Genomic DNA, 12913 nt, shown 5'->3' on the forward strand with positions numbered 1-12913 from the left:
GTAGATAAATCAAATGACCAAAGGATACACGCACCGTAACGCGATCGTGTAAGTAGTGTGACGCACTTATTGTGCGACATTGTCAGCTTCTCCATGTGACGGAGAAAAAGCCAATCGCGCACCTCCTCCGCACGAGAGCAACGAAGATGGCGCAAGACAGTACGGTGCCCAGCGATCTCTACCAGCATGTGTACTCGTTTCTCGTGGAAAACAAGTTCGCCAAAGCCGCAAAAGAGTTTTTAAAGCAGGCTAAAGTGGTAAGAGTCTTTGTGCGTGTTTCTTAGAGCCCCTCGTGCGCGCGCGGTTCTGTCATGTGTTGTGTCTGTACTAACGCACGCGCGTGAGAATTAACACGCAGCTTGAGTGAAACACGTGTTTATGAGCCGCGCTAAAGATGTGTTTAAAATGCGTTTAACTTCTGACGGTTTTTGTATCATTTGACCGGTGTCATTACAGCTTAGCTTTTCTTACATATTTAACCTGTGCTTGACTTAAAAAAAAAAAATCATCATGATTCTTTAAAGATAGGACTTTTTCAACAGGTTTAGTCGTGTCTGTTGTCTTTACATTAAGAATTATAAAATCATATAACAGATGACAAACAAAAAAGTGGAAAGGGAGAACTTGAGGCCAAGGCTAATCAAAAAAAAACATTTAACCTACATAAATGATTCACACAGTTGTTATCTAGCTTTAGCCACAGAAGTCTTGATTCAATGTGTCTCTAAGAAAACAAAGTTGGGGTTTTTACTACTAATTGTACTTTTATAGGTTGTAGTTGCACTTATTATACTTATGTACGTTTTAGTATTCTAAAGCTTGTATTATATTAATTTACAATTGTATCCATTTCATCTCATTAGAAACCTCAAGACCAAAATGAGGACAATCTCTTGGACATCTTCAATTTTTGGGTGAAGTATGTACACGCGGTATCTCAGAATTGTTTCTGTGACAACTTTAGGTCACTCTTGGTTTGGTAATACTTGTCACTTCAAATGTTGGCTTGTATTTTCCATTATTTGCGTGCTCAAGGTCCCCAGAAACCAAAAAGCGTAAAGCAGTCCCCAGCGGCCCTTCGGCGGTCAACGGCCCGTCAGCAAAGAAAGCCAAGAAAGCTGCTGAGAGCTCAAGTAGTGAGGACTCCAGCAGTGAAGAAGAAGCTGCACCTGCCAAGAAAGTCAAAGGACAAGGTACAGAGCTGTTTCTTGTGCACCGAGCTTGCATTTACTTGCTTAAAAATACAATAAAATCAGTAAAATTGCAATGAATTTTTACAGTTTAAAATGACTGTTTTCTATTTGAATTATTTAAGTATTTAACTACATGTTATTCATTTAACAGCGAAAGCTCCTGCTCCAAAGAAGCCAGCAGCTGTAGCTGCTAAAAAGAGGAGCAGCTCTGAAGACTCCAGCGACTCGGAGGATGAAGCTCAGGCTAAAACTGCAGCAAAGGTCAGGAAGCTGCAGCTGTTTAAGTGTGTGTGTGTGTGTTAGGATGCCTCTTCCTGAAGCTGGATCTTGTTGACTTGTTGCGCAGAAGCCTGCCGCTGTGAGACCTGCAGCCCCCGTCAGGAAGAAAGACCCCAGTTCCAGCAGCGAGGAGTCGGACTCGGACGAGGAGCCGGCCAAAGCTCCAGCTAAAGGTGAGCTGAACGTCTGTGTACTGCTTCAGCTGTGATTGCTCAAAGACTTGTTTAAAGCGGTGATCTGGGGTCTCCAGGAGCCAAGGCCAAGCCTGCGGCAGGGACCCCGAAACCGGCGTCCACTCCAGGGTCTGCAGCTCAGAAGAAACAGGACAGCAGCAGCAGCGAGGACAGCTCTAGTGAATCAGAGGACGAGGGTCCAGTGAAGGTACATTAACTTAATCATGCTTCAGAAATCAGGGCTTTTTCTCTCATTCTTTTTCAGTTTTTGTTATGGTTGTCTGTTTTAATGGTTAAATTACATTTTAATATGCAAAAAGGATGTCTTATCGATTTTTTGTTGAACAATTTAAAACATTTCTGAAGATTTTAACTATAATGGAGCTTATGACTTATTTTTATTTCTTTCAGAATGCAAAATAAATAAATGTATTTGTTTACTTTATCACAGAGCGCAGTAAAAAAACCAGTCCTATTGAAGACCGCTCCAGCTAAACCTGCAGAGTCCAGCAGTGAGGAGTCATCCTCAGATGAGGAAGATGCTCCTCCTGCTAAGAAACCCAAGACTGGTATTACTACTAATTATAAAAATAAATCACATTAAAGTTGCATTAAGAAATGGGGTTTGCTCAAACATCCAGTACAGTGATCTTGAACGTTATCCTGACGTTGATCACCATTAGTATAAGTTGTGAGCATGCCTCATCTGAACATGGTTGGAAGTCTTATAAGGAAAAAGTGGAGACAAACATGAAATTGAAGATCATCTCTATTTCCAGGTCCATTCAATGCCGTCCCGCCTCCAGGAACACTGACGGCTCGTGCTCCAGTCAAAGCTCCTGGTAAGAGTATAGATATTATAATAATAATGATAGTAGCAATAAAATTATTAATTTACACATTTCCATCAATCCTTTTTCCAACTCGGTGATATTTTTTTTTCCTGAAGTGGTGTTATATCTTTCACTTAGATGTAAATGCAACTGGTGAAAACACAAACTCTGTCCGTCTTCATTTCAGGCTGCAGAGCAACAAACTTTTTTTTTTTTTCAGGTTTATTTGCAAGTTTGGTCCCAAAATAAACTAAAATAAAGAACAAAAATGTTAAACTTTTAAATTAGCTCTTCACCGTAATTAACTCTTGTGGGTCTTTTTTTTTTCTTCTTGTTAATTTTCTCTAATTGAGAACGCTTTGCAGAAAAAGTCCTGAATGTATCTACAATAATCAATTCTGCAGTTAGTATTCATTGTGCTTTGTTATTCTAGTAAGATCCTGTCTATGAATTTAAGTAATTCTTATGGCTTTATACAAGCATGTTAACATTAGTTTTACGTGCGATACATTTATAAAATTGTGATTTTTTTTTTTTTTTTTTTTTTTTTTTTTTTTAATAAAGCAGTAGTGCTATATTCCTCGTCTAAATGTTAAATGCTTAATTTTTCATAATCACTGGTGATTCTCATTACTGTAATGCTACTTTTATTTTCTGGTTTGAATGAAAATAGTTTAACTCTAACCATTAAACTAACTCCCCAAAGGCAGTGTATTATAAGGTGTAGATTATATATATATGTATGTATGTATGTATGTGTATATATATATATATATATTAATTGGATTGGTCGACGTTTAATAATCAAAGATAATAATTATAATAATGATTAATCATAATAATTAATAATCATAAACTAATTTATTTTCTTTTTTTTCTTAGAGCTAAATATAATTTCTTGAATGTTTTCCTATTGTGTGTCTCCCAGCAGCTCCAGGGAAGACTGTGACTCCCAAAGCTGCTGCTCAGAAGGACTCGTCCAGTTCGGACAGCTCTGGTAATGCCCTCTCTGCTGATCATCACCACACACAGCTGTTTTTGGAGACCTTATTTATTTTTTTGTCAAGTCACCTATATTTAAATAACGCTGTTTAAAGGGATACTCCACCTCAACAGAAAATTGTCATCAATCACTCACCCCCATGTCGTTCCAAACCCGTAAAAGCTCATTCGTCTTTGGAACACAATTTAAGATATTTTGGATGAAAACCTGGAGACTGCCAAGTAAAATACACTGTCAAGGTCTAGAAAAGTACAAATCCACAGAATCAGCGCATGCTTGTGGCGCGGCTGACACAGATGAGCGATGTGAAGAGACACAGAAGAGACTGCTGACAAAGGAATTGTTGAATAAAGTCGTTATTTTAGTTTTCTTCGCTCACAAACAGTATTCTCGTCGCTTCATAACGTTACGGTTGAACCACTGATGGACTGTTCTGACATTGTCTTTCATACTTTTCTGGACCTTGACACTGTTATTTACTTGGCAGTCTATGGGACAGTCACCAGCCTCCCGGTTTTCATCCGAAATCTTAAATTGTGTTTCAAAGACGAACAAAGCTTTTTTTTTTTAATGGGGTTTATGGGAACGACATGGGGGTGGGGGTAAGTGATTAATGACTATTTCAGTTTTGGGGTTGGACTATCCCTTTAACAATACAGATGGAGGCAAAGCAACTATACAGCATTAATTAGAAAAATAATGTCAGTAATGCAGAATGACAATAGTGTACTAAACACTCATATTTCAGTTAATTTAAAGTGCTAATAAACTGCTTTCTTTTTCTCAGATTCAAGTTCAGAGGATGAAGCAAAGAAACCAGCTGCTAAAACTGCTGTGGTTAAAGCAGCCCTGGCTAAGAAAGCCCCTGCAAAGATCGCTCCTGCTCAGAAAAAGGACTCTTCAAGCTCCGAATCTTCAAGCTCAGAGGACGAAGCAGCAAAGCCTGCTGTCAAAAGCACACCTGCTAAAGCAGCATCTGCTAAATCTACACCCGCTAAGGAAGCATCTGCTAAATCTACACCCGCTAAAGCAGCATCTGCTAAATCTACACCCGCTAAAGTCTCCCCTGCTGCAGACAAGGCTTCATCTTCTAGCTCTGAAGACTCAGACGATGAGGAGGAGGCCAAGAAACCAGCAGCTAAAGCTGTCCCAGTTAAACCTGCGCCAGCCAAGAAAACAGCATCTAAAGTCAAGCCTGCTGCAGAAGAATCGTCATCATCGAGCTCCGAGTCTGAGGAAGACAAACCGGCCCCAAAACCAACCCCAGCCAAGGCTGCTCCTGCTAAAGCTGCTCCCCCAAAGACGACCCCTGCTAAGAAACACGATTCCTCAAGTTCAGGTCTGTTGTCATCACGTCCATGAAAAAGTTTTGCATTTTGTCATCATTTATTTGTCTTGTTACATTAAAATGTAAGATTGTCAAAAATGGAACACAAAAGTAGATGTTTTGAAAAATGTTCATGATGCTCTTTTTCCATACAAAGGAAAATAACAAGGCTATACCAATTTTTCTGAAGCCTTAAGCTTTCCTTTTTGGTAATTTTACAATTAGAAATATTTAGAAAAAATTCTAAAGTCATACAAGTCTGAAATGATGTGGCAGTGGATTAAAAGATCTAGAGAAATAGTGTTATAATTTGAGTGCTGTTGATCAAGATTGTATTAATCCTAGATCTGTTTTCTCTCGCACAGATTCAGACAGCTCTGAAGATGAAGCCCCAGTTAAACCAGCAGCCACGTCCAAGCCTTTGAGCGCTCCTAAACCTGCAGTCAAACCCGTCGAATCCAGCTCGGACTCGGACAGCTCTTCAGATGATGAGAAACCTCAGAAGAAGGCCACCACCACACCGGTGTCCAAACCAGCAGCGGCTGCTGCTACCAAGAGCCCTGCTTCTGCCTCCAAACCACCTGCTCCAGCCAGTAAGACCACAGCGGAGACCAGCAGCAGCGATTCGGACAGCTCCAGTGAAGACGAGAAGAAAGTGAAGACTACTGTGACCCCCAAAGCGTCAGCAGCTAAGCCGGCCGTGACTCCAGCTAGCGCCAAGAAAGCCGAGAGCAGTAGCTCTGCATCTGACAGCTCAGACTCTGAGACCGAGGCTAAGAAGACTCCCGCCAAGCCTGCCGTCACCAATGGAAAGACTGCTACTACAAAAACACCCACCTCAGCAGCGAAGACGCCGGCTAAGAAGACGGCAGAGTCTTCCTCCTCCAGTGACAGCAGCTCTGATGAAGAGGAGTCTCCTAAAACCCCAGCTGTGAAGACCCCACCTGCTGCGAAGACCAAAGCTGAGGACTCTTCATCTGAAGAAGAGGAGACGACCAAGACTCCTGTCACAACAAACGGTATTCACAGTACTCCGCGTGTCTGAGAGCGAGGTGTTTTGTTTGGTACTGGTCCACAGGCTAGTTTTTATTACTTACTCGATCAAACCTGTCAGATTTCTCCTGTGACTCCTCAAAACAACAGTAAAGCACTACTCGGCACTTCTTATGCCCTTTTGTAGACCCCTCACATTTTGTTCTTCCGGTTCTCTTCTCTTTGAACACAGGAACAAAGAGCAAAAAAAAAGGCAAAGAGGAAGAGACGACAACACCCCAGAACAAAATGACCACCTCCACACCTCACACTTTTCCCAGAACCAAACAGAAGGTGAGCGAGCGTGATTGTGTTGATGTTGGCTCTCGTACAGTGCATATTCAAACACACCCAAGGGTCAGATTGGGAATCTGGAGGTGGGCGAATCTAATTCACATAACACTGAAGTCTGTATCCTAGTATTTATTGATCCAGTGATTCTTGCTTTGATGCAAGTGGCACTGGTGCTTGACATCACGTACTGAAACGTCCTCTTTCCACATTAAGAAGCTCCACACTGGCAAGTCCACTTTATTTTTCAGTGCAGAAGCTAGCTGTTTTCTGTGAATATGCAAAACTTTCGCTTCATTAGCCATGGTAGGGAACTAATGAGAAGATTATATAATTGTAGCTGCTACAACCCAGTGTGTTAATAATTAGGAAAATGCATTAAAACGTAGTTTGCAATAGCAAGCGGTTTTGTACAGCTAGAAATAGCTGGAAGCAGATGACACTGGAAGCCAGAAACATTACATTTACAATCAGCCGTGCCCCTCTTACTGGAAATACATGTACCCACACTGTTTGCTTACGCATTTGTTCTTAAATACGTTTTCTGTTTCTCTGTGTGACTTCTAAAGGAAACCAATGCTCCTTTTCGTAGAGTAAGAGACGAGGAAATTGAGCTGGATCCCCGTCTGGCAAACAATTCCTTTGATGCAAAGGTAAGACAGTAAACTTGAATCCATGTCAGCCCAACGTTTACTGTGAAGAGACATGCGTGTGTAGTGCTTCAAAAGGTCTGACTCTTCTGTTCTTTACTTCAGATGGGAGCCAACGGTGACTGGGGCCAGAAAGCCAACAATGTGCTTAAATTTACCAAGGGCAAATCTTTCCGGCATGAGAAGACCAAGAAGAAGCGTGGCAGTTATAGAGGAGGTGCGATCTCCACCTCAGTGAACTCCATTAAGTTTGACAGCGACTGAGATTACAAACTAAATGAACCTCTGAACTCTCCATATCCCTCTTTCCCACAATATCAGCTCTGAAAGGCACTGTTTTGAGCCGTCTGCTCTCTGTTGGGTATTGATTGAAGGCTCAGGAATATTTGGGGTTGTGTATTTACACTCTTTCATGCAGTTAGACACCACATGGTGGCGCCGCGTCATTGCGTTTAGGCCTTTCGATTAGCTTCTCTGTAAAAATGGTTTTGGCTTTACTGTAAAATGTTTCTTAAAGTTTGCTTGACAAATTATATACAGTTGTCCTAACAGGTAATTGTTAATAGAAATTACAATGATTTTCTTGTCAATGAAATGTCATTTATGGTTGCGTTAACATTTTATGAGCCGGTGTATCTTGAGCCTGGTGATTTTGTCCTGTTTGAAGAAGTTGTGTAGTTAATGACTCTTCTGTTTGACAGACACTGGAAGACCACCCTTACAATAACACACGAATCGTCCTCATACGTTTATATAGTTTAGTTTTAATATTTTATGGTTTCATATGTTACGCAGGAATTTGTAATTTGGTCTCCTTTATGATCAGTACTGTAATTAAAACATTGACTGAAACTCAACTGTTTGTCTCAGAAGAGCGTAACTGTGTCCTGTTTAATTTGGTGTGAGGTTCGCCAAAATGTCTACCAATGACAATTTTATATATATATATATATATAATCAATTTGTTAGGAATAACAGTGTTGGAAATAACCAGGTTACAGGTTTAGCCTAAAATAAGATGCCAGTTAGAAAGGTCTGGCTGATTAAAGACCATTTAATGAAAGTTAACGGGCCTGTACTGTGTTGAATCAATCTGACTCCCTGAACGGTGTTTTCTTTAAGTCCATCTGGAAATGAAGTGTTTTATGTAGGCCTACTTTAAGTTGTGAAACTCTGATAAGTATCATTAACTACTCAATCACAATGTCATATCAGCGATCAGCCAGTAAAGAGACAGATTACACTTCTTTTACTGACCAAAAAAAAAATCTATCTAATAATGTATGTTGTAAAAGGGACAGTATTTCTAAGCATATTTCATAAATTTAATTCTGAAGCACAGTATAAAAACATACAAATTTGAAAAAGACCTGATCAACATTAGAGAACAATTACAGAGACCCCCAAGTTATTAATGGTTATTCCAAATTTGTGATTTCTAGAAGATTGCAGGTTTCAAATGTCACTAATTCATTCGAGTCTCCCAAAAAGGCTGGTCGTCCATGTAAGTCAAATGCATAAGGCAGGATAATGCAGAGACACTCAATGGAGAATTGGTTCAACATTGCAGCTGGAATTGCTCAACAGTTCAGTGGTGAACAGGGTTGGGATTTAAAGAATTATAACTCAAAGCACACTCTGCAATGACCAAGCCTCTCATCAGCAGAGAGATTCAAAAAGCTAGGCTCACCTTTGCTGAGGAGCATGTTGTGTGAAGAGAGGAGAACTGGTCCACAGTTCACTTTAGTGATGAAAGCAAGTTCCATTTTATTTGGGTCTGATGGGAAGCATTTTGTTTTGTGTCAAACTGAGGAATGACTGAAGCCCAACTGCGTAAAGAAGCCAGTGAAAGGTGGAGGAGGAAGTGTTACGGTTCGGGAGATGTTTTCGGGCATCATAAGTTGGGCCTCTTTTACAGCTACATGAATGCAAATGTTTATCAGAACCTCCTTAAGCAACATGCAGTACCTTCCCTGCATGCTCCTCCCAATCAGCCTGCAATTTCATGCAAGGCAATGCTCCCTCACACACTGCAAAACCTGAACATGGATAGTCCTGATCTAAACCCGTCTGAAAATCTCTGGAAAATCCTTGGTCACAAAATTAAGACTAAGAAAGTCACCAAACTATGGAAGAGACTAGAAGAAGATTGGACTGGCCTCTACACTTCCTATTCATTTCTGACAGCTGTAACCTACAAAGTTTTTTGTTTTAATCCTCTTTCACAACCTGGAAAGACCATGAAAGTTGTTCATGAACTCTCTGAATATGACGTTATGGCCACAAGGGCCGTTTCTATTCTCTGTGCTCTCAATTAGTAGCTCCATCTGCCTGAGCTATCTTGGTGGTCCCCTGCACCATCAGCTCTGCTTAAGTGCTCCATTGGCTCCACCGTGGGGAGCTTTGGTCCTATCAGCTCTGGTGTGGTGGCCATCAGGTCCACTGTGGAGATCCAACAGAGGACCCATACCGTACCACTCTATTTGGACTGCATTTCCCATAACCCATTGCATGGGCTCATCATGCCTGATTGTTTTCACCTGTGTCTCATTACCTGTTTTCAGTCACTCTTTGAAAAGACTTGCGTGTCTCAGCTGCAGTTCTGAGTGTTTCATCCTGGTTCTCTCGTGTTTTCCTTTTTCTTCATATTCTGTCTGTTTTATCTGGACCACTCTGTTTGACTCAGCTCTGAACTCTGTCATTGTTTGGACTGCTTGTTTTTGACCTTTATGCCTGTTTTGATTACAGTTGTGGATTTCCCCCTCTAAACTACTGCATTTAGATCCTCAGCCTTCGTGTCCCCATGCAGTTTTGTGACTGTACTAAAGGCTTTCTTATCTGCCAGATTATGCTTTTATTGACTTTTTTCTGTTATGCCCTTAATATTCTACTCCAAGAAAACCATTGTCACTGGGGCAATACCTTTTTAATGGGACAGAATTGTACCTTAATGTAAAGAAACATTGCATTTTGTACCTTTAAGGATATTTTTACAATGGGCAACCACAATGTACTTTTCCTACTAAACATGCACATTCAACAACTGAACCCAAAGCCATCCATTTCATATGTGCACATTTCTTTCTTTTACTTTTCACACAATACTCTTTCTTCACTCTTAACTTGAAAGTACAAAATAAATTATGTAAAAGCATCAAAAACATTGTAATGAGATGTGCACCAATCTGTTTTGTAATACATTTAAGGTCAGCATTTTTGCTGAGGCCTGTAGTAAAAGACTAAATGTTCAAAGAATACTGTATTCATTTGGACATATTATTATTTCTTTATTTAACCAGGGGAAATCATATTGAGATTATAGTCTCTTTTTCAAATGCTCCCTGGCCAAGAAATAACCGGTGTAGCAAACTTTAAGGGATGTTAATGTCATAAGATTGTAAATGTTGCCCATGTTCCCATTGTTGATCTGTTCAAAAAGTACTGCAGTGTTGAGGATGCATGAAAACGACACACCACATGTGCTGAGGGACTACAACAATGGATATACTTTAAGGAGCATCCATTCTTTACCAAACGAAGCAATCTTCACCTTGTGATGTCAGGGGCCTATACATGTCCAAAGTGTTCACACAGACATTTTACTGTAGTAAAACTAATCAAACACTAAGGATTGAAATCCATATCTAAGAAGATATTGAGTAGGTACAGTATTGTTCAAAATAATAGCAGTACAATGTGACTAACCAGAATAATCAAGGTTTTTCGTATATTTTTTTATTGCTACGTGGCAAACAAGTTACCAGTAGGTTCAGTAGATTCTCAGAAAACAAATGAGACCCAGCATTCATGATATGCACGCTCTTAAGGCTGTGCAATTGGGCAATTAGTTGAATTAGTTGAAAGGGGTGTGTTCAAAAAAATAGCAGTGTGGCATTCAATCACTGAGGTCATCAATTTTGTGAAGAAACAGGTGTGAATCAGGTGGCCCCTATTTAAGGATGAAGCCAACACTTGTTGAACATGCATTTGAAAGCTGAGGAAAATGGGTCGTTCAAGACATTGTTCAGAAGAACAGCGTACTTTGATTAAAAAGTTGATTAGAGAGGGGAAAACCTATAAAGAGGTGCAAAAAATGATAGGCTGTTCAGCTAAAATGATCTCCAATGCCTTAAAATGGAGAGCAAAACCAGAGAGACGTGGAAGAAAACGGAAGACAACCATCAAAATGGATAGAAGAATAACCAGAATGGCAAAGGCTCAGCCAATGATCACCTCCAGGATGATCAAAGACAGTCTGGAGTTACCTGTAAGTACTGTGACAGTTAGAAGACGTCTGTGTGAAGCTAATCTATTTTCAAGAATCCCCCGCAAAGTCCCTCTGTTAAAAAAAAGGCATGTGCAGAAGAGGTTACAATTTGCCAAAGAACACATCAACTGGCCTAAAGAGAAATGGAGGAACATTTTGTGGACTGATGAGAGTAAAATTGTTCTTTTTGGGTCCAAGGGCCACAGGCAGTTTGTGAGACGACCCCCAAACTCTGAATTCAAGCCACAGTACACAGTGAAGACAGTGAAGCATGGAGGTGCAAGCATCATGATATGGGCATGTTTCTCCTACTATGGTGTTGGGCCTATTTATCGCATACCAGGGATCATGGATCAGTTTGCATATGTTAAAATACTTGAAGAGGTCATGTTGCCCTATGCTGAAGAGGACATGCCCTTGAAATGGTTGTTTCAACAAGACAATGACCCAAAACACACTAGTAAATGGGCAAAGTCTTGGTTACAAACCAACAAAATTAATGTTATGGAGTGGCCAGCCCAATCTCCAGACCTTAATCCAATTGAGAACTTGTGGGGTGATATCAAAAATGCTGTTTCTGAAGCAAAACCAAGAAATGTGAATGAATTGTGGAATGTTGTTAAAGAATCATGGAGTGGAATAACAGCTGAGAGGTGCCACAAGTTGGTTGACTCCATGCCACACAGATGTCAAGCAGTTTTAAAAAACTGTGGTCATACAACTAAATATTAGTTTAGTGATTCACAGGATTGCTAAATCCCAGAAAAAAAAATGTTTGTACAAAATAGTTTTGAGTTTGTACAGTCAAAGGTAGACACTGCTATTTTTTTGAACACACCCCTTTCAACTAATTGCCCAATTGCACAGCCTTAAGAGCGTGCATATCATGAATGCTGGGTCTTGTTTGTTTTCTGACAATCTACTGAACCTACTGGTAACTTGTTTGCCACGTAGCAATAAAAAATATACTAAAAACCTTGATTATTCTGGTTAGTCACATTGTACTGCTATTATTTTGAACAATACTGTATTAGGGGTGTAACGGTTCAAATTACTCAAGGTTTGCTTTGTATCATGCACTGTTAAAAATTGCTGTAAAACTGCCACATTTTTACAGCAGCATGCTGTTTTTCATTAAAAAAAGAGCATTATGAGGAATATTTGCCATTTTCAAGCAAGTAGCTTGCTGATATATTGTGAATTAACAGCGTTCCAAGCTGACACTCAGAGGCTGTGTCAAATCACGCCCTACACCCTCATTCACTATTCCCTACACGAGTTTACTAACATAGACGACCTGACAGAGAGAATGAAAACTGAGTGAATTCAGACACTGATAAACAGCTGCTGTTCACAAGCAGAATGATTGATGAAGAGAGAAACCAGACAAAAACAAGAACTGACTTCAGCCACAGCCTTACATGAAAAGATTAAAACATCACAAACAGCTTTTGCTAGCTTCACGCATGTCTAATCAGAATGACTATTTCTGTCAGATGTCTACAGAAGTTTTTTTTTTATTGAGAATAAACAGAGGGGATGATGTTTCACTTCACGTCACAATCGTGAATCTTTTTTTAATAATTTTTTTTTCATGAGTGATGATTAAATGGCCTATCACGGTCTATCTGATTTCTCAGCAGTGCTTGTTCTTTTGATTGTATCAATATTAAGAGACTGACAAACAACAACACTTTTTTTTGCCATAAATGTTTCAAAAACACGTTGTTACAGCAGTCAAGTAAAAATTAAAATGGAAAAATCAAGGTCAAAAGAGCTCAACAACTAAATTAAACATTGATCTCCTTCATGGTAGTGAAATAAAAACCTCTAAACCTCTGTAATTCTCAGCAAGATCTTCTGTG

At 39.9% G+C, this 12913-nt stretch overlaps 1 protein-coding gene across 4 annotated transcripts; it reads left to right on the plus strand.

Annotated features, from left to right (window-relative positions):
* The first annotated feature begins 79 nt into the window (after positions 1–79).
* Positions 80–7638, plus strand: LOC128026668 (nucleolar and coiled-body phosphoprotein 1-like). 4 transcript variants are annotated; one of them, XM_052613919.1, is made up of 15 exons: positions 81–257; positions 864–919; positions 1036–1193; positions 1345–1454; positions 1540–1645; positions 1723–1853; positions 2097–2214; positions 2425–2487; positions 3407–3475; positions 4269–4442; positions 4473–4820; positions 5174–5827; positions 6034–6134; positions 6701–6784; positions 6887–7638. In XM_052613919.1, exons 1-15 carry the CDS (start codon positions 147–149, stop codon positions 7043–7045), a joined length of 2442 nt encoding a protein of 813 aa, XP_052469879.1. In that variant the 5' UTR covers positions 81–146; the 3' UTR covers positions 7046–7638. The 4 variants fall into 4 exon arrangements, with proteins under 4 accessions (XP_052469880.1, XP_052469879.1, XP_052469877.1 ...); XM_052613920.1 differs by having other exon boundaries at positions 80–257; positions 4269–4820; positions 6724–6784; positions 6887–7036; XM_052613917.1 differs by having other exon boundaries at positions 4269–4820.
* The last annotated feature ends 5275 nt before the right edge of the window (positions 7639–12913 follow it).

This window comes from Carassius gibelio, chromosome A13 (assembly GCF_023724105.1).
Source record: "Carassius gibelio isolate Cgi1373 ecotype wild population from Czech Republic chromosome A13, carGib1.2-hapl.c, whole genome shotgun sequence".
NCBI classification, from domain to species: domain Eukaryota; kingdom Metazoa; phylum Chordata; class Actinopteri; order Cypriniformes; family Cyprinidae; genus Carassius; species Carassius gibelio.

Bases quoted from the DNA above. Each gene is read 5' to 3' on its own strand.
- LOC128026668 (XM_052613917.1), top strand. From the start codon at position 147: ATGGCGCAAGACAGTACGGTGCCCAGCGATCTCTACCAGCATGTGTAC. The intron at 258-863 runs GTAAGAGTCTTT...TCATCTCATTAG, and splicing joins TTTTAAAGCAGGCTAAAGTG to AAACCTCAAGACCAAAATGA. The intron at 920-1,035 runs GTATGTACACGC...TGCGTGCTCAAG, and splicing joins ATCTTCAATTTTTGGGTGAA to GTCCCCAGAAACCAAAAAGC.